The following is a 25311-nucleotide window of genomic DNA, read 5'->3' as shown; positions in this document are numbered from 1 at the left end:
AATAAAAGAATCAAGGCTATTGGATTACATTTCAACAGTTTCAAGTATTTCCCTCTAGCTATCAAAAACTGAAAAGGCTATCTATGTACTGAATAAGAGTAACTTCCAGAGTGATCACTCGACTCTATTTGAAACTCTCACCACTGAAACTTTATTTTGTTTCATTTCTCTTCCCCCTTTTTGTCAAGAAGTCTTTCTCAAGCCCATGATGCCAGGGCCAGGCTCACCCGGGAGTCATGTCCCATATTACCAGGGAGATTTACACCCTTGGGAGTCATGTCCCACATAGTAGAGGAGGGCAGTGAGTTTATCTATGGAGTTGGCTTAGAGAGAGAGGCCACATCTGAGCAACAAAAGAGGTTCTCTGGGAGTGACTCTTAGGCATACTCATAAGTAGGCTTAGCTTCTCCTTTGCAGGAGTAAATTTCATAAGGGCAAGCCCCATGATTGAGGCCCTGGGCCATCAAATTGACAGTCCCCATCAACTGCAAGAATATCAGGTCTTCCCCAGGTAGAGAAGTTTAATATTTCTACCTTTTTCCCCAGTCCCTCAAGGGGACTTCACAAATCCTTTTTAATCTATCAGAAGTAATTTTAACAACGATATTTCTACCAACAGTCTTTTCAAAGCAGCAAGGCCTTTTCTATTAAGCGCCTCATGATTCTTTTAGCCTCTACCCATTACTTAGTTCCAAAGCCATTGCCCCACCTTTAAGTATTTTCTAATAGCAGCACCCCACTTTCTGGTACCAAAATCAGTCTTACTTTCTAGGCTGCTAAGCCAAATACCATACAATAGGTTGACTTAACAACAACGATTTATTGGCTTACAGTTTCAGAGGCTAGAAGACTTGTGTTTTTCCCCAAAGACTGTGGTTTTCCAGTGCTGCTTACTGGGAATCTTTGGGGTTCCCTGGCTTTCCCATCATATGGTGATGTCCTCTCCTCTCTCTTCAGCTTCTGCTCCTCCATGTGGCTTTCTCTTCATTAAGCCTCAGTAGTAGGACTGAAGCCCACCTCATTCAGTTGGGCCACACCTTAACTAAACATATCTTCAAAAGGTCCAATTTACAATGGGGTCATACCAATAGGAATGGATCCAGACTGGACATGTTTTTTTCTGCGGTGCAAGATTCAATCTGCCACGTGGCCCTTTACCATTTTACTAACATCCAGGTTTAAATGCAGGCAGATCCAGACTATTCATTAAGAAGCCCGATTTCAACCAAGTACTGATTTAACCATACCTTCCTCAAAGAGACCTCTGAGCAGCAGGGCAATTTCAAAGCCTCCTCTATTTATGCTGAACAGCTTTTTACCGCGTTCACATTCTGATCAGTAAGTTTGTTTCATGAAAAATTTTAAATCTTAACAGATTTTTAGATTTTAACAGTCAACTATAGCAAAGATTTTTAGAAGCCACTCTTCTGTTTCTGATATTCAGAACAGTTCTTTGCTTCACATGTGTTATTTATTTAAGAGATCTGTCTATTTTTAGCCCAAATAGAATAATTGCTCATTGCTGATTTTTCAAATTAAGTTTTATCTTTTGAGGCTGATTAGGTTTTTAAAGCTCAAAACTCAAAAGTCTCATCATTGTAGTTCTAAACTGGTGTCTGGACAAATTCTTTTTGAATTTGTCTGTTTATGCATCAATAATTCCTATTTATGACTGCAGGAAAACATGACAGCAATACATTTTGGCTGAAATAGGGAAAGCTACTGTTATTAGGGGACTGAAACCATTCAGCTAATAGTTTTAGCCTCACAACCTCCTCAGGGGAGGAAATAACATTCTTTCAAGAAAGCTGTCTTAGGTTTTTTTTTCCCTCAAGAAAAAGAAGTGTGAATTCAGGACTAAAAGTATAACTGATTCTGTAAGGAAAATAATTGAGCATTCAATCTGATTAGTCCATCAAAAAGATAAAAGATCTGTGCAAACTAATTTAAAAAAATGCTTCACCAACTCATTTGTAGATTGTAAATAATATTCTATACAGCCGCCAAAAAACAGTGACTTAAGGGCTGCCTGGGTTATTTCTTTTATTTATTTATTTTTTTACATGGGCAGGCACCAGAATCAAACCCGGGTCTCCGGCATGGCAGGCAAGAACTCTGCCTGCTGAGCCACTGTGGCCCATCCAGGTTTATTTCTTAAAATCAGTGATAGAGTCTAAACTAATGGTCTGAGGTCTAACTGGGACAGGCCCAGAGAGACAAAGGCCTCCGAAGTTTAGAGCAAGAAAATAATTAGTAAATAGATCTTTTTTTACTCCCAGAGTTGATAAATAAATAATTGTTGGTTTGCTTCCCTTGAACACTAATCTTTATCAGTTTTGAGTCAATCAGATGGCACTTCAAATGATGAACGATAATAAAGAATAAACACTGGATGTTGCAATAATTGAAAGCAAAGACTAATAAAAGCTTAATTGTTTCTTGGTGGAGCAGGGAAGGACTGGAGAATAAGACGATGGCGAATGTCACCTGGAAGAGAGGAATGCTTTCATTTCTTTGTTTTCAGAAATATTTTAGTAACTAATTACATGCTTTGTAACTGGATAAATTGGTGAGCTGTGCAAGTCGGTATTTTTTTATGTTATACACTAAAGACTACTGGGAAACAGCAATTTGTCTTAACAATATGAAAGAAACAAAGAAACAATATGTGGCTTTCAACACTCATTGGTTTCCTCAAATACCGATGCAGGATAGACAGCTTGTGACAACTATTTTATAAGGAGAGGCTCCTGTGTGTCGTGATTAAATGAGGCTGTATTTGCAAAGCACTTAGAATTGTGCTTGGAATATAAATGATTGCTATTAATTATTGTTATCATTGTGTCCTATGGAGATAATCATATGAGTAGGTGCCAGCATGCAGGTCTATGTGGTGTGCCCGCAGAGAGGCTGGGCACGGTCCCTGACTCTGCAATTCAAGATTCACTCTTGGGGCTCTGTGCTCTACTAAATGCAAATATTTCCTCAGCAGTCATTTATGCCTTGTTACAAGCACATTTATTAGATCTTTTCGTAAGAGTGGTGCCAAGAGTAGAATAAAAGGAGCAAGTCTAAAGGCTTCTAAAGGCCTTCTGAACCAACTAAGATTCTACCTGTGCTGGATATTGGACAAACCATCTCCTTTATTTTCCAGTGAGTTCTGTAGATCTTTCCTTTGTTTGTGGTATACATTAAAAAAGAAAATGTTTAAGAGTAAGTTTGAATTTTGTGGGTGGGAGGATATAAAACAAGATGAAATAACAGGTCACTTACTTAGGGGGCAGATGCCACAAAAGCCAAATCTCTTTCAGTAGTAATATCATCTTTATACCTTACTTGTAGGTTTCTCAACTTTTGTGATGATTTGGGGCATGAAAATCTTGACTGCTAATGTCACGAAAAGAGGAGTGTCTATAAAGACCGAGTGACCCCAGCTTCAGGGTATATTTAATCTTCTGCATAGTGGGAGTGTAGCAGACCATGTTTTCCAATGACTTCCTGCTGAGGGGAATGGGATATGCTTTAGGAAAGCCTAGGTAGGGAAAGGCTTTGGCCAAAATAAGGTTAACTCCCATATCAAAAGCACATTGCCCAAAATCAGGTTCTAAAGAGGCCTCTTTGGCTTGATCAGGAAAGCTCTCCACATCTCCCATGCTTTGAGCCTTCTGAACCAACTAAGATTCTACCTGTGCTGGATATCGGACAAACCATCTCCTTTATTTTCCAGTGAGTTCTGTAGATCTTTCCTTTGCTTATGGTATACATTAAAAAAGAAAATGTTTAAGAGTAAGTTAGAATTTTGTGGGTGGGAGGCTATAAAACAAGATGAAATAACAGGTCACTTACTTAGGGGGCAGATGCCACAAAAGCCAAATCTCTTTCAGTAGTAACATCATCTTTATACCTTACTTGTAAGGTATAAACTTACTTTACACCTTACATCTAGATACTTTTTATACCAACAGCACACCAAACAATGCTAGCAAGTCGACCCTTTAAAAGACACTGTGGGAAAGCCTGGCCTTTAGGAGATGGTATACAAGGCAGATTTTTAAAAGGATAGAGAACAAGGCTGGTTCCCACAATTCCAAATAACTAACAGGATTGTGGAAGCACTCACACAACAAGGAAAGACAGGGTATTAAATGAGGGTCTTGGGCCCTGAAGTAAAAGGGGGGAATTGGAGCTGGATATGAGTTCCAAAGATGTCTTTTTTTTTTTTTTTTTAAACTGGTTCTGCACTTTCATAATGACATATGGGAGAGTGTTACTATAATACTAATGCTGACCTTTATATTTAAAGATGATATCTATGCACATAAATATTTATCACAGTGTCTATGCATTTTTCATCTCTGTTAGTGAAGAAATGAATAAGGCATTCTTTTCAAAGCAAATTGTTTCATTATATTACAGTCTCATGCAGGATTTTTGGCTCATGAAATATATTATTTCATGTAACAAAAGAAATAAAGTCAAGAATAAGCTGAAATGAAAAAAGATGATAAAGGGAAAAGAAAATGTAAGATAAATAGGGTAACTGTAAAAAGGCTTATAAAAAAAGACAAAATAAAAAAATTGCTTCAGTTTTGATATGGGTCTGAGAGAATCTAAAATAAATAAGAATTGTAACAAAGTACATAAAGCATTTTTTATGCTGTTCTTACCTAGAAATGCTGCCATGTTCATTACTTGACTAAATACACAGCTTGCAGGAGGTTCATCTCCTGCAATACTTGAAAAATATGAAAAATTTTATCGTTACTATATTAAAATCTAAAACTCTCCCAACTTTATTATGGATCTTTCAGTAACAACAAAAGATAATTATCAAGTTACCTTATATACGGTGCATGCTTCGCACCAGGTTTCCTGGGTAAGAAAAAAAACAGAAGCTCAGATTAAAGATTTATGCACAGTCTAACCTCTCTCGTCACAAAGTTTTTGCTAGATCTATTGATGAACGATGAGTTACCCAGAGAGAAAACATTACCTTTCAGCTGAATTTAATGGGAAAATTTTGTCATCTTCCACAGCTATAAAGTATCTATCAAGAAAAAGAAAAGTTTGTAAAACAATGGAAATCTTAAAAATATAAGATAAATAAATCCCATTAATTTGCTTTCTAATTGAGAAAATGCTCTTTTACTCCAAGTCTGGACCCATAGGTTACCCACTATAACATGAGCGTGTGTCTGGTGGGGATGGGCGGGGATGGGTGGGCTGGTGGCAGGAGGTCGGCAATGGCCGAGGAGCTAAACCAAGCCAGGCGCACGATGTGCAGTCTGCAGTGGGAGGGGGCGGGAGGACAGTGGGGGGAGAAGGGAGTAGGAGTGCATTTAGTACAGGTCAAGAGTCTAAAAGGTCAAGAGGAGGAGAAGGGAGACGAGGCCACTGAGGCACCAGGGACTGAAAATAAATAAATAACCTTGAACAGACTCCATAGCATGTTAGTGTCAAATTAGCAAAGACTTGCAAATCATGAGTTCATATGACAAGTTTATAGAGCGTTCATTCATTCCTGAATGTTCAAACACAAAATAAAATCAGTGTTGTTCACTACTTGCTTTGCGTAATTTATCACTCACCCTTGTTCCTTATTTTGGGTCATAGAATAAAGAGAAATGGGGACTTAGGCAAGGTTGAATTAACAAATATTTTAAGGTATATACAAATGAGGTATATACTATCTAAACTACATTTGTATCTACATCGCACTTGAATTTTTAAATAATTAAATAAGAGAATACTTACACTATCCACAAACCAGCTGAAGTAAACAAGGTGAAGACAAGAGGTAAAAACATCCATATGCTGCATTTCTTCCCATCCATGCCTATACCACTGAAATAAAATGAACAGGTATTAAAAACGAAGGCAAAAATTTACCTCACTCTTTCAAGACAGAAATACTTAACTGAAAACAGGATATTTTATGAAACCGTGTTCAAATCGTTATCATCTGCCACCTACATGTGGAAAATCCCCGGTACAAAATGTGGATGATGTTATCTTAAATATTCCACAGTTTTAGTCAAGAACTGTTGGAGAATTCCTCATAAAGACACCTTCTTCTATGAAATCGTCAGTATAGAGAAGGGACAAAAATGTTTGGGTTAGGATCTTTCAGGTGAAGAGCTAGGTACCGATGGCACACTCAATGTATTTTTAGTGCTATTATTAATATCTACATATGATGGTTTGAAGCTGTAGGTACCCGAGAAAAGATCATGTTCTTTTAATCTGTTCGTGGATGTACATCTGTTGTGGATGAGACCTTCTGATTAGGCTATTTCAATCAAGGCATGCCCCAATTCTCTTACTGGTGTCCTTTACAAGAGACTAAAAGACAGAAGATACAGAAAAAAGCCCCAGAGAAGTGATAGAGGAAGACCCTGAAGTCAGAAGCTGGAAGCAAGGAAACCTGACTTATAACTTGTAAATATTAATAAATCCCCATTACAAAAGCCAACCCATTTCTGATATAGTGCATTCCATCAGCTTTAGTAAACTTAACAAGAGTGTTATAAGCATATGGTGGAGTGGGGTAGGCTGGGTTCACCTCTGCTCCATGAGGCAAGGGAGGGATGGAAAAGATGAGCAGGACGGCAGTCCCGGCGGATGAGTGAACAACGAGGGGCTTCAGCATATCACAGGAAGGTCCTGGTAGAGAGAGGCAGGGGGATCGGGACAGGGAGGGCAGGGTGACTCTGTCTTAGCCACAGCCCCAGTGGGGACAGGCAGGGGCACAGGGAAAGTGCGGATCATCCTTCTGCTCCCGCCTGCCCAAGCATGCTAGCTGGGGAGACCTCCCAGCACAACTCCATAGCCAGCAGCACCTCGTCTAGCCACCCATTGCAGGGGCTGCACCCGCCGGGAGCCATGGGCAGTGGATCGGCCAGGCGCTGTAGTCAGCTGCCCTGCTGGGTGCTGTGCTCAGCCGCCCCACCAGGTGTTGTGATCAGCAGTCCCATCCCACACACTGGGAACAGCTGTCCTGCTGCTCCGCACTGGGAGCCGCCCCTACACTCCGCCACGCTCAGCCGGTTGTCATAGCCTGGGAGAAATGGGCCTGAGGGGAGGAGGTGGCTCAATTGCACCATCTACTGGGAAGAAGTGGTAAGCGCAGACTGGCAAACTCCGTATCTACTCAATTTGTTGGTGTTTTAATTTTTACTCTTTCTCTTCTGTAGGCATCCGTCTGAGTTCATTCCTAATACATCTTGGGATGTCTTCTGGCTTTGGGACTTAGTATCGTTGAGGTGTTTTTTGATTATTTTTTGTTTTTGGGTGCAGGGGCCGGGAGCCCAACCTGGGTCTCCGCCTCAGTGAGCGGGTTCTGCCACTGAAGTACCCTTGCCTAGTTTTTAATAGACCCTCGAGTATAATTTCATCCCCTACATGAGATCCTGGCCTTGGTTTGACCAGGAATTACTAACTTTCAATACAAAACTCAGTAAATACAAAAATTTAGATGAGTGAAAGAAACCAACTTGTAAAAGAAACTTATCAAGGTAATCAAATGCCCTGAACACAACAGAAAATCGCAGAGCATGTGAAGATCCAGGCAGAAATGGCCCAGCTAAATGATCAAATCAAAACAATGGAGGGGACATCGGGGCCAAGATGGCGCCTTAGTAAGGTGCGCGCGTCTTAGTTCCTCCTCCAGAACAACTACTAAATAACCAGAAACAGTACAGAACAGCTCCCGGAGCCACGACAGAGACCGGACACACAGCGCACCCCAGTCTGGACTGGCTGGACTGACTGCGAGACTCCGCTGTGGTGAGACCCCCGAGCGGCGCACGCTTCCCTGGACAGCAGTGGCTGGCGGCCAGCGCCCCTCCCCCAAAGGCGGCTTCCCGGTCTGGCAGCAGGTCTTGGATCAGCGAGATCCCCAAGCCCCGGCGGCCGGCGCCCCTCTCCCACAGGCGGCTACCCGGAGGGAAAGGAAAGAGTCTCCAACAGTAGCAGGGACTGAGTCCAACCAAACACCAATAGTGGCATTAATAAACAAATTCTGACTTCTAAAAATAAGCCCCCAGCTCAGGCGAAACTGATCAAGGGGGAAGTCGCCTATTGGGCTAACTGAAAAAGAGGAAAGGGAGCGAAACAGAGCCTTCTGCGGCTGTCTCTACGGAGGCTTGGTGCCTCTGGGCTCAGTGCCAGGATTACACAGGTTGCAACTGCCCCAAATGCAGAAACAGGCAGCTTTCAGGGCTCTCTACCACCTGAACCTTCCCCGGGAGGGGTGAAACGCATCTCAGGTGGAATCCCTCTCTCAAGGAATTCAGATCCCAGGACTTCGCAATTTGAAGCCATTAAAACCAGCCTACAACCTTTCCTCTGTCTCCATGCACACAGCAGGGAGAGCCTTCCAAAGTTAAAGGAGCCACAACATCTTTTGCTGGTGGGACCCGCAGACAGACAAGCGCCACATACTGGGCAGGATAAGAAAAACAGAGCCCAGAGACTTCACAGGAAAGTCTTTCAACCTGCTGGGTCTCACACTCAGGGAAATATAATTAAATGTCCAGACGCCATCAAAAAATAACAAATCACACCAGGAAAATTGAAGATATGGCCCAGTCAAAGGAACAAACCAATAGCTTAAATGAGATACAGGAGCTGAGACAACTAATTCTGAATATACGAACAGAAATAGAAAACCTCTTCAAAAACCAAATCAATAAATTGAGGGAGGACATGAAGAAGGCATGGGATGAACAAAAAGAAGAAATGGAAAGTCTGAAAAAACAAATCACAGAACTTATGGGAATGAAAGATACAGTAGAAGAGATGAAAAAAACAATGGAAACCTACAATGGTAGATTTCAGGAGACAGAGGTTAGAATTAGTGAACTGGAGGATGGAACATCTGAAATCCAAAAAGAAACAGAAACTATAGGGAAAAGAATGGAAAAATTTGAGCAGGGGCTTAGGGAATTGAATGATAATATGAAGGTCATGAATATACATGTTGTGGGTGTCCCAGAAGGAGAAGAGAAGGGAAAAGGAGGAGAAAAACTAATGGAAGAAATTATCACTGAAAATTTCCCAACTCTTATGAAAGACCTAAAATTACAGATCCAAGAAGTGCAGCGCACCCCAAAGAGAATAGATCCAAATAGGCATTCTCCAAGACACTTACTAGTTAGAATGTCAGAGGTCAAAGAGAAAGAGAGGATCTTGAAAGCAGCAAGAGAAAAACAATCCATCACATACAAGGGAAACCCAATAAGACTATGTGTAGATTTCTCAGCAGAAATCATGGAAGCAAGAAGACAATGGGATGATATATTTAAATTACTAAAAGAGAAAAACTGCCAACCAAGACGTCTATATCCAGCAAAACTGTCCTTCAAAAATGAGGGAGAAATTAAAACATTTTCAAACAAAAAGTCATTGAGAGAATTTGTGACCAAGAGACCAGCTCTTCAAGAAATACTAAAGGGAGCACTAGAGTCAGATACAAAAAGACAGAAGAGAGAGGTGTGGAGAAGAGTGTAGAAAGAAGGAAAATTAGATATGATATATATAATACAAAAGGCAAAATGGTAGAGGAAAGTATTATACAAACAGTAATAACACTAAATGTTAATGGACTGAATTCCCCAATCAAAAGACATAGACTGGCAGAATGGATTAAAAAACAGGATCCTTCTATATGCTGTCTACAGGAAACACATCTTAGATCCAAAGATAAACATAGGTTGAAAGTGAAAGGTTGGGAAAAGATATTTCATGCAAATAACAACCACAAAAGAGCAGGAGTAGCTATACTAATATCCAACAAATTAGACTTCAAATGTAAAACAGTTAAAAGAGACAAAGAAGGATACTATCTACTAATAAAAGGAACAATTAAACAAGAAGACATAACAATCATAAATATTTACGCACCAAACCAGAATGCCCCAAAATATGCGAGGAATACACTGCAAATACTGAAAAGGGAAATAAACACATCTACCATAATAGTTGGAGACTTCAATTCCCCACTCTCATCAATGGACAGAACATCTAGACAGAGGATCAATAAAGAAACAGAGAATTTGAATATTACAATAAATGAGCTAGACTTAACAGACATTTATAGGACATTACATCCCACAACAGCAGGATACACCTTTTTCTCAAGTGCTCATGGATCATTCTCAAAGATAGACCATATGTTGGGTCACAAAGCAAGTCTCAACAAATTTAAAAAGATTGAAATCATACACAACACTTTCTCAGATCATAAAGGAATGAAGCAGGAAATCAATAATAGGCAGAGTGCCAGAAAATTCACAAATACGTGGAGGCTCAACAACACACTCTTAAACAACCAGTGGGTCAAGGAAGAAATTACAAGAGAAATTAGTAAATATCTCGAGGTGAATGAAAATGGAAACACAACATATCAAAACATATGGGACGCAGCAAAGGCAGTGCTAAGAGGGAAATTTATTGCCCTAAATGCCTATATCAAAAAGAAGAAAGGGCAAAAATTCGGGAATTAACTGTCCACTTGGAAGAACTGGAGAAAGAACAGCAAACTAACCCCAAAGCAAGCAAAAGGAAAGAAATAACAAAGATTAGAGCAGAAATTAATGAAATTGAGAACATGAAAACAATAGAAAAATCAGTTAGACCAGAAGTTGGTTCTATGAGAAAATCAACAAGATTGATGGGCCCTTAGCAAGATTGACAAAAAGAAGAAGAGAGAGGACGCAAATAAATAAGATTAGAAATGGAAGAGGAGACATAACTACTGACCTCACAGAAATAAAAGAGGTAATAACAGGATACTATGAACAACTTTATGCTAATAAATACAACAATGTAGATGAAATGGAAAGGTCCCTAGAAAGGCATGAACAACCAACTTTGACTCAAGAAGAAATAGACGACCTCAACAAACCAATCACAAGTAAAGAAATTGAATCAGTCATTCAAAAGCTTCCCAAAAAGAAAAGTCCAGGACCAGATGGCTTCACATGTGAATTCTACCAAAGATTCCAGAAAGAATTAGTACCAACCCTGCTCAAATTCTTCAAAAAAATTGAAGTGGAGGGAAAGCTACCTAATTCATTCTATGAAGCCACAACCCTCATACCAAAACCAGGCAAAGATATCACAAAAAAAAACACTACAGACCAATCTCTCTAATGAATATAGATGCAAAAATCCTCAACAAAATTCTAGCAAATCGAATCCAACAACACATTAAAAGAATTATACATCATGACCAAGTAGGATTCATCCCAGGTATGCAAGGATGGTTCAACATAAGAAAATCAATTAATGTAATACACCATATCAACAAATCAAAGCAGAAAAATCACATGATCATCTCAATTGATGCAGAGAAGGCATTTGACAAGATTCAACATCCTTTCCTGTTGAAAACACTTCAAAGGATAGGAATACAAGGGAACCTCCTTAAAATGGTAGAGGGAATATATGAAAAACCCACAGCTAATATCATCCTCAATGGGGAAAAATTGAAAACTTTCCCCCTAAGATCAGGAACAAGACAAGGATGTCCATTATCACCACTGTTATTCAACATCGTGTGGGAGGTTCTAGCCAGAGGAATTAGACAAGAAAAAGAAATACAAGGCATCAAAATTGGAAAGGAAGAAGTAAAACTATCACTGTTTGCAGATGATATGATACTATATGTTGAAAACCCTGAAAAATCCACAGTAAAACTACTAGAGCTAATAACTGAGTACAGCAAAGTAGCAGGTTACAAGATCAACATTCAAAATCTGTAGTGTTTCTATACACTAGCAATGAACAAGCTGAGGGGGAAGTCAAGAAACGAATTCCATTTACAATTGCAACTAAAAGAATAAAATACTTAGGAATAAATTTAACTAAAGATACAAAAGACCTATACAAAGAAAACTACAAAAAACTGTTAAAAGAAATCACAGAAGACCTAAATAGATGGAAGGGCATACCGTGTTCATGGATTGGAAGACTAAATATAGTTAAGATGTCAATTCTACCTAAATTGATTTACAGATTCAACGCAATACCAATCAAAATCCCAACAACTTATTTTTCAGAAATAGAAAAACGAATAAGCAAATTTATCTGGAAGGGCAGGGTGCCCCGAATTGCCAGAAGTATCTTGAGGAAAAAAACGAAGCTGGAGGTCTCACGCTGCCTGACTTTAAGGCATATTATGAAGCCACAGTGGTCAAAACAGCATGATACTGGCATAAAGATAGATTTATCGACCAATGGAATCGAATAGAGTGCTCAGATATAGACCCTCTCATCTATAGACAATTCATCTTTGATAATGCAGTCACACCAACTCACCTGGGACAGAGCAGTCTGTTCAATAAATGGTGCCTAGAGAACTGGATATCCATTTGCAAAAGAATGAAAGAGGACCCGTATCTCACACCCTATACAAAAGTTAAGTCAAAATGGATCAAAGATCTAAACATTAGGTCTAAGACCATAAAACAGTTAGAGGAAAATGTAGGGAGATATCTTATGAATCTTACAATTCGAGGCAGTTTTATGGACCTTAAACCTAAAGCAAGAGCACTGAAGAAGGAAATAAATAAATGGGAGCTCCTCAAAATTAAACACTTTTGTGCATCAAAGAACTTCATCAAGAAAGTAGAAAGACAGCCTACGCAATGGGAGACAATATTTGGAAACGACATATCAGATAAAGGTCTAGTATCCAAAATTTATAAAGAGATTGTTCAACTCAACAACAAAAAGACAGCCAACCCAATTACAAAATGGGAAAAAGACTTGAACAAACACCTCTCAGAAGAGGAAATACAAATGGCCAAAAGGCACATGAAGAGATGCTCAATGTCCCTGGCCATTAGAGAAATGCAAATCAAAACCACAATGAGATATCATCTCACACCCACCAGAATGGCCATTATCAACAAAACAGAAAATGACAAGTGCTGGAGAGGATGTGGTGAAAGAGGCACACTCATCCACTGTTGGTGGGAATGTCAAATGGTGCAACCACTGTGGAAGGCAGTTTGGCGGTTCCTCAAAAAGCAGAATATAGAATTGCCATAAGTCCCAGCAATACCATTGCTAGCTATCTATTCAGAGGACATGAGGGCAAAGACACAAACGGACATTTGCACACCAATGTTTATAGCAGCATTATTTACAATTGCAAAGAGATGGAAACAGCCAAAATGTCCATCAACAGACAAGTGGCTAAACAAACTGTGGTATATACATACGATGGAAATTATGCAGCTTTAAGACAGAATAAACTTACGAAGCATGTAATAACATGGATGGACCTAGAGAACATTATGCTGAGTGAGTCTAGCCAAAAACTAAGGGACAAATACTGTATGGTCCCACTGATGTGAACTGACATTAGAGAATAATCTTGGAATATGTCATTGGTAACAGAGACCATCAGGAGATAGAAATAGGGTAAGATAATGGGTAATTGGAGCTGAAGGGATACAGACTGTGCAACAGGACTGGATACAAAAACTCAGAAATGGACAGCACAATAATACCTAATTGTAATGTAATTATGTTAAAACAGCGAATGAAGCTGCATCTGAGGTATAGTTTTTTATTTTTTAATTTTTTAATTTTTATTTTTTCTCTCTATTATCGTTTTCTTTTTCTGTTGTCTTTCTATTTCTTTTTCTGAATCGATGCAAATGTACTAAGAAATGATGAATATGCATCTATGTGATGATATTAAGAATTACTGATTGCACATGTAGAATGGAATGATTTCTAAATGTTTTGTTAGTTAATTTTTTTAATTAATAAAAAAAATACTGGAGGGAATACAGAATATGGAACAACAACTCAAGGGTATTTATAAAGAAATAAATGATATGAGGAAGACACCAGAGAGCACAAAGAAGAATTTAAAAGATTAAATAGAAAAATAGATTTCAGAGCTGAAAAATACTAGAGACCAAATTAGAAATATATTAAAGACACATGACAGCAAATTTGAAGAAGCAGAAGGAAGAACAATTGAAATACTGCACACAAAAGAATATATGGCAAGAAAGATGGAAAAATTTGAGTTGGATCTCAGGGAAATGATGGACAACAAAAGGTGCACAAATTAGGAATCACTGATATTCCAGAAGGAGAATATCATTAAAGGGCTGGGAAGGTTGGTTATAAAAGATATAAATATGCAAATCAAAGAGGCCTGATGAATTAAAAATAAAATAAATGCAAACAGGCCTACTGTAGGACACATACCTATCAAACTGTCAATGGTTGAAGAGTAGCAGACAGTCCTGAAAGCAGTAAGAGAAAAGTGATCTACATACTAGGGAAACCACATAAGACTGAGTTCGGACTACTCAACAGCCACCACGGAGGCAAGAAGCCAGTGGTATGATATATTTAAGTTTCTGAATGAGAAAGGCTTCCAGTCAAGAATCTTTTCATGTAGCCAAGTTGTCCTTCAAAACTGAAGGAGAGATTAAAATCTTCAAAGAAAAACAAACTGAGAGAACTAGTCAACAAGAGACCTGCCCTACAAAAAATACTAAAGGGAGTCCTCTCAAAAAAAAAAAAAAAGAAAAGAAAGAAAAAACAAGCAGACGGGAGAGGGAGGTCTGGAGGAGGGCATAGAATTGAAGAGTACCAGCAAGGGTAATTTAAAGGATGAAAAGAGAGAGAGAGAAAAGAATATAGAGATCTGACAAATAAAAACTAAAGGATAAGATGGTAGATCAAGAACTGCTTTTACAATAATAACTTTGAACTTTACAGTAATAACTTTGAACTTTAATTGGTGGGACAAAACCCACCAATTAAAAGGTGCAGATTGGCAGAACTGATTAAAAAATATAATCCATCTACACACATTATTGCCCTAAATGCCTATATTGAAAAAAAAATAAGTCTCTGTTTTCAAGAGACTTATCTTAGACCCAAGGACACAACTGGATTGAAAATGAAAGGATGGCAAAAGATGTTCTATGCAAGTTATAACGAAAAGAAAGCAGAAGTGGCTATAATAGTATCAGATAAAATAGACTTTAAATGTAAAGTAGACATAAGAGACAAAGGACACTACATACTAATAAAAGGGACAAATCACCAAGAAGGAATGACAGTCATAAATGTTTATGCTCCTAAACAAGGTGCTCCAAAGTACATGAGGCAAATATTGGTAAAACTGAAGGGAGCTTTAGAAGTTTCAACAGTGATACTGGGAGACTTCAATACACCACTCTTCTCTATAGATAGAACCAGACAGAAGACCACAAGGAAATAGAGAATTTAATGCAATAAATGAATTAGACATAATAGAAATATACAGATGTTGTATCCCAGAACACCAGCATATACATTCTTCTCTATTGCTCTTTGAAAATTCTCCAGAATAGATCATATGTTGGGGCACAAAACAGGTCTTTATAAGTTTAATAAGATGGAAATTATCCACAGCACTTTATCTGAGAAAGTAGAGAAGCAGAATGTCCTGAAAGCAGCATGAGAAAAGTGAATGAATGAATGGAATGAAGCTGGAAATTAATAACCACCAAAGAATCAGAACAAATATACGGAGATTAAAAACACACTCTTAAATAATCAATGGGCCAAAGAAGAAATTGCTAGAGAAATTGGTAAATATCTGAAGATGAATGAAAATGAGAATACAATATATCAGAACTTATGGGATGTGGCAAAGGCAGTGCTGAGAGGGAAATTATTGCCCTAAATGCCTATACTAAAAAAAAAACAAAAAACAAGAATGAGTAAAAATCAAGGACTTTCTGCTCACCTGGAGAAATTAGAGAAAGAACAGCAAACTAACCCCAAAGCAAATAAGAGAAGAAAAATAACAAAGATTAAAGCAGAAAAAAGCCAAAACACAATAAAAAAAATAAACAAAACTAAAAGTTGGTTCTCTGAGAAAATATCAATAAAATCAATGGACCCCTAGCTAGGTTGGCAAAGAAAAAAAAAGAGAGGATGCAGATAAATGAAATCAGAAATAAGAGGGGAGTCATTGGCATGGGTCCTGAAGAAATTAAAAGTCACAAGAGAATACTATGAATAGCTATATGCCAATGAACTAGACAACTTAGCTGAAATGGACAAATTCCTAGAAACACACAAACTACCTACACTGACTTGAGAAGAAACAGAAGATCTCAACACCCAAATACAATATAAAGAGATTCAATCAGCTATCAAAAAACTTCCTACAAAGAAAAGCCCAGGACCAGACAGCTTCACAGGGGACTTTTTCCAAAATTCCAAATAGAACTACCACCAGCCCTGCTCAAACTCTTCCAAAAAACTGAAGAACAAGGAATGCTCCCTAAATCATTTTATGAACTTAACATCACTCTAATACCAAAACCGGATAAAGAGGGTGCAAGAAAGGAAAACTACAGACCAATCTCCCTAATGAATATAGATGCAAAAATTCTGAACAAAATAATAGCAAATCAAATCCAATGACACATTACAAAATTATGTACATCATGACCATGTGGGGTTTATCTAGAAATGCAAGGGTGGTTCAACATAAGAAAATCAATTAACTTAATACAGCACATTAATAAATCAAAAGGGGAAAAAAAATCACAATATCATACTGATTGATGCTGAAAAAGAATTTGACAAAATTCAGCATCCTTTTCTGATAAATACACTTCAAAAGGTAGGAACCAAAGGAAACTTCCTCAATATCATAAAGGGCATATATGAAAAACCCATAGCCAGCATCATACTTAATGGTGAGAGATGGAAAGCATTCTCCCAAGATCAGGAATGAGACAAGGATGTCCTCTGTCACCATTATTATTCAACATTGTATGAGAAGTTCTAGCTAGAGCAATCCAGCAGGAGAAAGAAATAAAAGGCATCCAAATAGGAAAGGAAGAAGTAAAACTGTATTTGCAGACAACATGATCCTATACTTAGAAAACCCTGAGAAATCTATGACAAAGCTAATTGAGCTAATAAACAAATTCAGCAAGGTGGTGAGATACAAGATTAATGTACAAAAAGCAGTAACATTTCTATACACAGATAATGACCTAATTGAGGAGATAAAGAAGGAAAAATCCCATCCAAAAATAGCAACAAAAGAATCAAGAATCTAGGAATAAGTTTAATCAGGGATGTCAAAGACTTGTACACAAACAACTACAAAACATTGCTAAAAGAAATCAAAGAAGACCTAAATAGATGAAAAGATGTTCAATGCTCATGGATAGGAAGGTTGAATGCCATTAAAGACGTCAATTCTACCCCAATTGATTTATAGATTCAATGCAATACCAATCAAAATTCCAATAACCTCCTCTGAAGACTTGGAAAACTAGTTATCAAATTTATTTGGAAAGGAAAGAAACTTTGAATAGCTAAAGATATCCTAAAAAAGAAGGGTGAAGTGGGAGGACTAACACCTCCTAACTAAAGCTTATAAAGACACAGTGGTACAGAGATAGAAGTACTGACCAATGGAATCAAATTGAGAGTGCAGAGACAGACCACCAAATCTATGGTAAATTGATCTTCGATAGGGCCCCCAAATCCAGTGAAGTGGGACAGAATAGTCATCCTAGTTTGCTAGCTGCCAGAATGCAACACACCAGAGATGGATTGGCTTTTAATAAAAGGGGATTAATTTTGTTAGTTCTTCAGAGGAAAGGCAGCTAACTTTCCACTGAGGTTCTTTCTTACGTGGGAAGGCTCAGGGTAATCTCTGCTGGCCTTCTCTCCAGGCCTCTGGGTTCCAACAACTTTCCGCCGGGTGATTTTCGTTCTGCATCTCCAAAAGCCTACGCTGAGCTGCAAGTGCTGAGGAGAGGTATGCTGAGCTGCTTGGGCGGTGCTACCTTGCGCTCTCTCATTTAAGCACCAGCCAATTAAGTCAAAAGTCATTCATTGCAGCAGGCACGCCTCCTAGCTGACTGCAGATGTAATCAGCAACAGATGAGGTTCACCTACCATTGGCTCATGTCCACAGCAACAGAACTAGGTCCCTTCACCTGGCCAAGTTGACAACTGAATCTAACTACCACAATAGTCTTTTCAATAAGTGAGCACTGGGAAACTGGATATCAGTGGCCAAAAAATGAAAAATGACCCCTACCTTAATACAAAATTAATTAAAAAAGGATTAAAGACCATTTTAAGAGCCAGTACCATAAAACTCCTAGGAGAAAATGTAAGGAATATTTTCAAGACCCAATAATAGGAGGGAGCTTCCTAAACCTTACACCCAAAGCACAAGCAGCAAAAGAAAAAAATGATAAATGGGAGCTCCTTAAAATCAAAAGCTTCTGTGCCTCAAAGGACTTTGTCAAAAAGGTGAAAAAGCAGCCAACTCAATGGGAGAAAATATTTAGAAACCATGTATTGGATAAAGGTTTGATATCCTATATACATAAAGAAAGTAAACAACTCAACAACAAAAGAAAAAACAACCCAATTATAAAGTGGGGGAAAGGATGTAAATAGATGTTTTCTGGAGAGCAAATACAAATGGCTAAAAAGCACTGAAGAGATGTTCATCATCATTAGCTATAAGGGAAATGCAAATCAAGGCTACAATGATATATCACCTCACACCTATAAGAATGGCTGCTATTGAACAAACAGGAAACTATAAATATTGCAGAGGATGCAGAGAAATCATAACACTCATTCACTGCTGATGGGAATGTAAAATGGTACAGCCTTGCGGAAGACAGTTTCGAGGTTCCTCAGAAATTAAACAAGTTTGCCCTATGACAGGGCAATACCAATAGCTGGTCTATACCCAGAAGAGCTGAAAGCAATGACATGAACAGATGTTTGCACTAATGTTCATAGTGGCACTTTTCACAATTGCCAAAAGATGGAAACAATCCAAATGCCCATCAACAAATGGGTGGATAAACAAAATGCGGTATATACATATGATGGCATATTATGCAGCAGTAAGACAAAATGACATCCTGAAGCACATGACAAGATGGATGAGCCTTGAGGGGAAAATGCTGAGTGAAATAAGCCAGACAGAAAAGGCTAGATACTGTATGATTCCACTTTTATGACCATGGTAAAGGTAAAATTAGAGGCTTATAATACAGAATATAGAGGGCCTAGAGATTAATGGAAGCTAGAGATCGGTGAATGGTGAGGTAATGAGGTTGAACTTAAATGTAAGGGAATAGATAGAAATGAAGGTGGTTCACTAGTGGGTCTAAAAGTAATATTGCCCTATTGAAGGTGAACAGGAAGACATCAACAGTTCCACAGAATACCAGGGGTAAAGTAATTGGAAGGGAGGGACAAGAGATTAAGAGAGATTTTGATATTTGGTAAGGCTGTTTTTATTGGTTCTTTGTCTCTTTTGACCAATGAAAAAATGTCTAAAATTCAGAGTGCTGCTGATTTTACAACCAAGTGAGGACACTGTAAGATACAGTTTGTTTATTTTGAACATTATCCACAATGCTTAATGGATGGAGGAGGCCAAAGGGTACAATGACTGAGAAGCCGAAAGGCAAACTATTCTGGAATACCGTATGGTTACACAAAGGAATGGTGTCCAGAAGCACACAATTAACTGCACGAACCTCAGGGACAATGTGTTATGCAAAATAAGCCAAAAACAAAAGAGCAAATGTATTATAGTTGCTTTCTGAAAATACTTATAAGAAAATTGGAGCCTAGATTATAAATTCTTATAGCAGCCACACTTAGTCTGAATTTGTAAGTATATTTCTAGATTCTGAGACACTGAGTTAATGTGTGTAAGCTGATATTTCCCTGGAACTTTGAGTACCTCTGTGACACCTAAGATTCAAAGCTAGAATTCTGCAGCTCTGAAGTCAGCATTGCTACACACAATAACACTTAGAATACGTAAAAACGAGATAAGACTTCAATTAGAGATAAAAACGAAGCCGATCTGGTTGGGACTAAGGTAAATCAGAATACAGGGCAAATGATGCTAGAAAAAAAATGTACTCTAAAGCTTCACCTACTATATGAGACCAAAGGCAGAGAGGTTTATTGTGTCCAGATTTAAATTTCTGTAACAAATAATCTAAATTGACCTGTCTGGATAGCGTACATAAGCAACCCAAACACATACAGTCCAGAATGGAACAAGGCCTTGAAGTATAGCTTAATGTAATATCTGGAGACATCCCTGACGATGGTGGGCTAATATTTAAAAAGTATTGGTCGAGTCCCTTAAGGGACTGGAGAAAAACTATAGAACTATTAAAAACTTTCCCATCTGAGAAACCCCTGGTACTCTCTCAACCATTAGGAACTTCCAAGAGAAGGCCAAGCCCTTGATTTTTTTTAATTTTAATTTTTTTTATTGCATAGTATAACATATATACAAAGCAAAGAAATAAAAAAGCAATTGTTTTCAAAGCACTCTTCAACAAGTAGTTAGAGGACAGATTCCAGAGTCTGTCATGGGCTACCATACGATCCTCTCATATTTTTCCTTCTAGATACTCCAGAATATAGGAGGCTAGAGGGCTTAAATATTTTTTTTATCATCACAATTGACATTTTTTCCTTCTTTTTTTTTTTTGGTAAAAAATAACATATATACAAAAAAGCTATAAATTTCAAAGCACAGCACAACAATTAGTTGAAGAACAGATTTCAGAGTTTGACATGGGTTACAATTCCACAATTTTAGGTTTTCACTTCTAGCTGCTCTAAAATACTGGAGACTAAAAGAGATATCAATTTAATGATTCAATATTCATATTCATTAGTTAAATCCTACCTTCTCTGTATAACTCCACCATCACCTTTGATCTTTCCATCCCTCTATTTAGGGGTGTTTGGGCTATGGCCATTCTAAATTTTTCCTATTGGAAGGGTCTGTCACTAATTATGGGGTAGGGAGATGGAACTATCTGATGTTCTGGAGAGGCTGGGCTAAGTTTCAGGACTTATCTGGACCAGGGACCCATCTGGAGGTTGTAGGTTTCTGGAAAGTTACTCTAGTGCCTGGAACCCTTGTGGAATCTTACATATTGCCCTAGGTGCTCTTTAGGATTGGCTGGAATGGTCCTGGTTGGGTGCTGGCAGGTTATGACAGGTAGCAAGGTCTAACTGAGGCTTGTGTTAGAGCAACCTTCAGAGTAGCCTCTCGACTCTGTGTGAACTCTCTCTGCCACTGATACTTTATTAGTTACACTTCTTTCCCCCCTTTTGGTCTGGATGGAATTGTTGATCCTACGGTGCCATGTCTGGATACATACTTGGGAGACATCTCTCACGTCGCCAGGGAGACTTTCACCCCTGGATGTCATGTCCCACGTAGAGGGGAGGGCAATGATTTCACTTGCAGAGTTGCAAGCCCTTGATTTTGAGGCTTGCCCTTATTAAACATATTTCTGTAGTGGAGGAGCTAAGACTACTTACAATTATGCCTAAGAGTTGCTTCCAGGAAATCTCTTTAATTGCTCAGATGTGGCCTCTTTCTAAGCCCAACTCTGCTAGTAAAATCATTACCCTCCTCCCTATGTGTGACATGACATTCGGGGGTGAAAGTATCCCTGAAAATGCGGCACATGACTCCCATGGATGAGTGTGGCCCTGGCACCATGGGATTGATAATGATCTCTGAACCAAAAGGGAGAAGAAATAGGTAAGAAAACAAGATATCAGTGGTTAAGAGAGTTCAAATAGAGTCAAGAGGCTATTCTGGAAGCTACTCTTATGCAAGCTTCAGTTAGATATTGCTAATTGCCACAGTTTGCCAAACTCCAACCATGCCTATTTACCCTAAAGAACACCTAGGGTAACTAGGTGTTACCTAACTAACTGAGACTGTATGAATGTTTCATGCACTAAGTTTATTTCCTGAAAACTATTACCTCCAGAGGGTTCCTAGGCTTAATAAGCCCTGGAACCCAGAGAGGCCAGTCACTCCAAAACATCAATTCCATCCTATCCTATATTATTGACATCCCTTTTCAACATGAAAAGTTAGAAAGGGTATAGCCCAAAGATCCATATAGAGTGGTAGAAGGATCAGAGGAGATAAAGTTATAAAAGAGAAGATAGGATTCAACAAATGAGTATGACTGTTGAATCACTATATTTATATTTCTTTCAGCCTCCAGTAGCTAGAAGGAAAAACCTGAAACTGTGGGATGGTAACCCATATTACACTATAAATCTGTTCAGTAGCTGCTTGTTTGAGTGTACTTTGAATACTATTTTTTGCTTCTTCTATTGGCCAATGCAGGATGAAATGGCAAATGCTTTGGAAATCTGAACTTTTCTCATGACACATTATTGAGCAACTATCTCAGACACTCTAAAGATGAATGCTTTGGGAACCCATGTATTGTGTAAGACTTTATTCCAACAAAACACACTGGAAAAAATACAGATTTAAGGCATTAGGGGTATGATATTTTAAAATACATGAATAAAAAACTCCTCACAAAAATGAAGTGAAAATTGTAAGCACCAGAAGTGTCTATGAAAAATCATTGAACAGAAAAAAAATAACTGATCATTGCTCTACTTCTTCTCTTTGCCCAAACCATCAGACAAAATCGGAGACACTAGATGCCAACATAATCCGTCAGGCAAAAAAAAATACCTGTTCTGAGAAAATAAAGAGCCCTAGTGGTTTTTACTGGCGACCTGACAAACAGAAGGAAAATATGATTAAATGGCACCTTAGGGAGATGTCACTGCTCTTTATTTTGGCTTTTTGTATTATCTGTAACAAGCTTGCTTATGTGATTTGAACCAGCATCACTAAATTTATGAGCAGTTTCATGACGTCTGCTTTCACTGCTGGAACTCTCTGGATATTCCAAGTGTTGAGAGAGAAAGTATGACTGTACCTTTAGGCTGATGGGCCAATCCCTTCTGCAAGGTCATAGGACCGTTTAGTTTCCAGAACTGATCTACCTGCTTGAGTACCTTTTTCAGACCAGGAGATAGCTGGGCCTAATAATTTGTCTTTGAACAGTGCACTTTAGTATAAACACCTATTTGGGCAGGAATGTTAAATAAATTACAAAATCTAAGAGTGAAAAGACATTAGAGTCACCTTCAATCAATATACTCCCTCCAATCCAATTCACAATTATTGACATCCTGCTTGTGCCAGGTACTATACGAGGGGGTGGAAATATTGAGGTGAGATCTAATGAATACAACTGTATGTACTAATCTATGCAATATACAAAAGCTATTGTATGAAGCAGTGGTCCATGGCTATCCAGTTTATAAAATGTGGAAGAATGAGGAACATTTTAAGCATTAGAACATGGCTAGTCAGTTCAACTCATTTATTTAAGTCCAGAAAATTGTGGGCTCTTAATAAAAGCTATAAACGATCTAACAAAAATAATTCTCTAGGTAGTCAAGAGTTAAAGGGAGTACAGAAAATGTGATTTAGCATGTAAAAACTAATTATTTTCATTGGATTAGGGCGCTCCAACAGAATGAGATGGTCACACTGGAAAAAATTAGGAGACCTAGTTTCCAGCCTTAGCTCTGTCAACGACCAATTCTATGGGCCTGGGACAGTTACTCAAACCTGTAACATCAATTTCCCCATCTTGCTACCTAAAGATCGTTGAATTCAAAGACAAGGAGAAGGATGCAAAGACTGGGACCTCACAGAATAATAGTCTTGGGAACGGGGGTGAGGAGGGTGGGGGGGGTGTCACTGAAATCCAGTATCTTCACGTACCCAGAATCCGACCCAGAGGGACCCACACCCGTCAACTATTTCTAAAAATAGATTGGTGAATAAATCAGAATGCCAACTTATTATAGTGAGAAAGGCAATTAGCAAATGGACAAATATTCACACTGGTTCCTCCTTCAAGTGTGTGGATGTAGATGGGAAAAACACCCTTATCTACTCCTTCCTATTCACTATATATATATATATATATATTTTGGCATGAGTAGTCTCTGTGAATTGAACCCGGATCTCCAGAATTTTGCCACTGAGCCACTTTTGCACCACCCCTATTCACTTTTGAGTTATCAGGACCAGTTCCTGGTCTTGTTAACCCAAAGTGCCTCATCTGGGTTCCTGAGATATCTTGATCCTCTTCTTCCTGCCCCTTTTGTAGACATGTGTTAATTAAAGAAGGGAACTCTGCTTTCTTGTCCCGGAATCTATTTGTCCTTCAATAACCCATAGTCAGCGTATAATGTGACCAAATAACATCAATGTGCTCTCTTTGCTTTCTATGCTGGAGGAGGATTCCTGGAGGTGACAGGATATGAAGGTTTGGTTTAGTTTGGTTACACAGCAGCTCTGAGCAACTCTGGCTTGACAAGTGCAGATAGCTGATGAGAAGTACCTCCGCAAAGAACAAATGAATAGATCTATTAAATGAACAGTCATCATTGTGCCTGTGTTGTCTGAGAATTACAAGTTAAAATTGGAAGGTGGTTCTCTTTCTTCCATCTTTCTAGATACCAGTCCATTGCTTCCAGTAGCATCTGAAAGTTTCACCTAAACTTTACTTCTATGTTCTAGCAAGGGCAAGATCTACTCTCTGGATCAAGAAGATTTCTCTGAGCTAAATCAATAAGATACCTACCAACTAGGAGTGTACATTTTTCCTTGCCTCTTTGAGAAAAGAAGAGCGGAAAGAACATTTCACACTCCTAAGATAGGTTTATATTTGCATTCTGAATTATGCTTTTAAAAATTCAGTATATTTACTCTATGGATATTAGTTAATCTTCAAATAAGATCTCACAGTAAAAACCTTAAGATAATTAATTGTTCGCATGTTCAAATGGCAAACTATTTAACTCGAACAGTGTCACCTAATGAGTTTCTAACAAACAGAGGAAAAGAGTGAGAGTTGCATAAACCTTCCTGAAAGGGTTCTGGCATTTAGATTTGGTTTGGAAGATTCTCCTCCAAATGTATCATTTGTCAAAATGATTTGCAAAGCTGTTATCCAGATGGTCAAATCTTCCTAGAGAGCCAATGCTGCTAACTCTCTGTACATTTCTATCTCACATTCTCTTCGTCCAACAAATATCATTCCCCAAAATTGAGTGATCTTTACTCTTTTCCCAGTCTGTGGTATGGTCTCCCTGGTGGGTACTGTCAACATTTTGAGGCAGATGGTGAAATCTCACGCTTCTACTGCTCCCTTTGAGATCTGGCATCCCCGAACCTCTTGTTTTAACTCAGAAAGAAAAGGAACTATATCAAAAACTTTTCAGTGGTTCCCATGGTTGATATTTTTGTGATTTTGGAAGTGTTTTTGCAAACACCCAAGAGGATACCTGACTATTTAAAATTTAGAGTCTCATAGAATCAAATTATTGGTTCTA

General features: G+C 38.4%; 1 protein-coding gene across 3 annotated transcripts in view; it reads right to left on the bottom strand.

Annotated features, from left to right (window-relative positions):
* Nucleotides 1-25311, bottom strand: part of TMEM150C (transmembrane protein 150C) — a 108129-nt gene that overhangs the window by 15588 nt on the left and 67230 nt on the right. For all 3 annotated transcript variants that reach the window (XM_077143022.1, XM_077143023.1, XM_077143021.1), the window contains exons 2-5: nucleotides 5755-5844; nucleotides 4994-5047; nucleotides 4840-4872; nucleotides 4668-4735 (exon numbers count right to left, since the gene is read on the bottom strand). In XM_077143022.1, the coding sequence (XP_076999137.1) occupies nucleotides 4668-4735; nucleotides 4840-4872; nucleotides 4994-5047; nucleotides 5755-5834 (235 nt within the window). In that variant the 5' untranslated portion in view covers nucleotides 5835-5844. The remainder of the gene's footprint in view (nucleotides 1-4667; nucleotides 4736-4839; nucleotides 4873-4993; nucleotides 5048-5754; nucleotides 5845-25311) is intronic.

This window comes from Tamandua tetradactyla, chromosome 24, assembly GCF_023851605.1.
Source record: "Tamandua tetradactyla isolate mTamTet1 chromosome 24, mTamTet1.pri, whole genome shotgun sequence".
Taxonomy (NCBI): Eukaryota; Metazoa; Chordata; class Mammalia; order Pilosa; family Myrmecophagidae; genus Tamandua; species Tamandua tetradactyla.
This window is presented reverse-complemented; position numbering and strand designations above follow the sequence as displayed.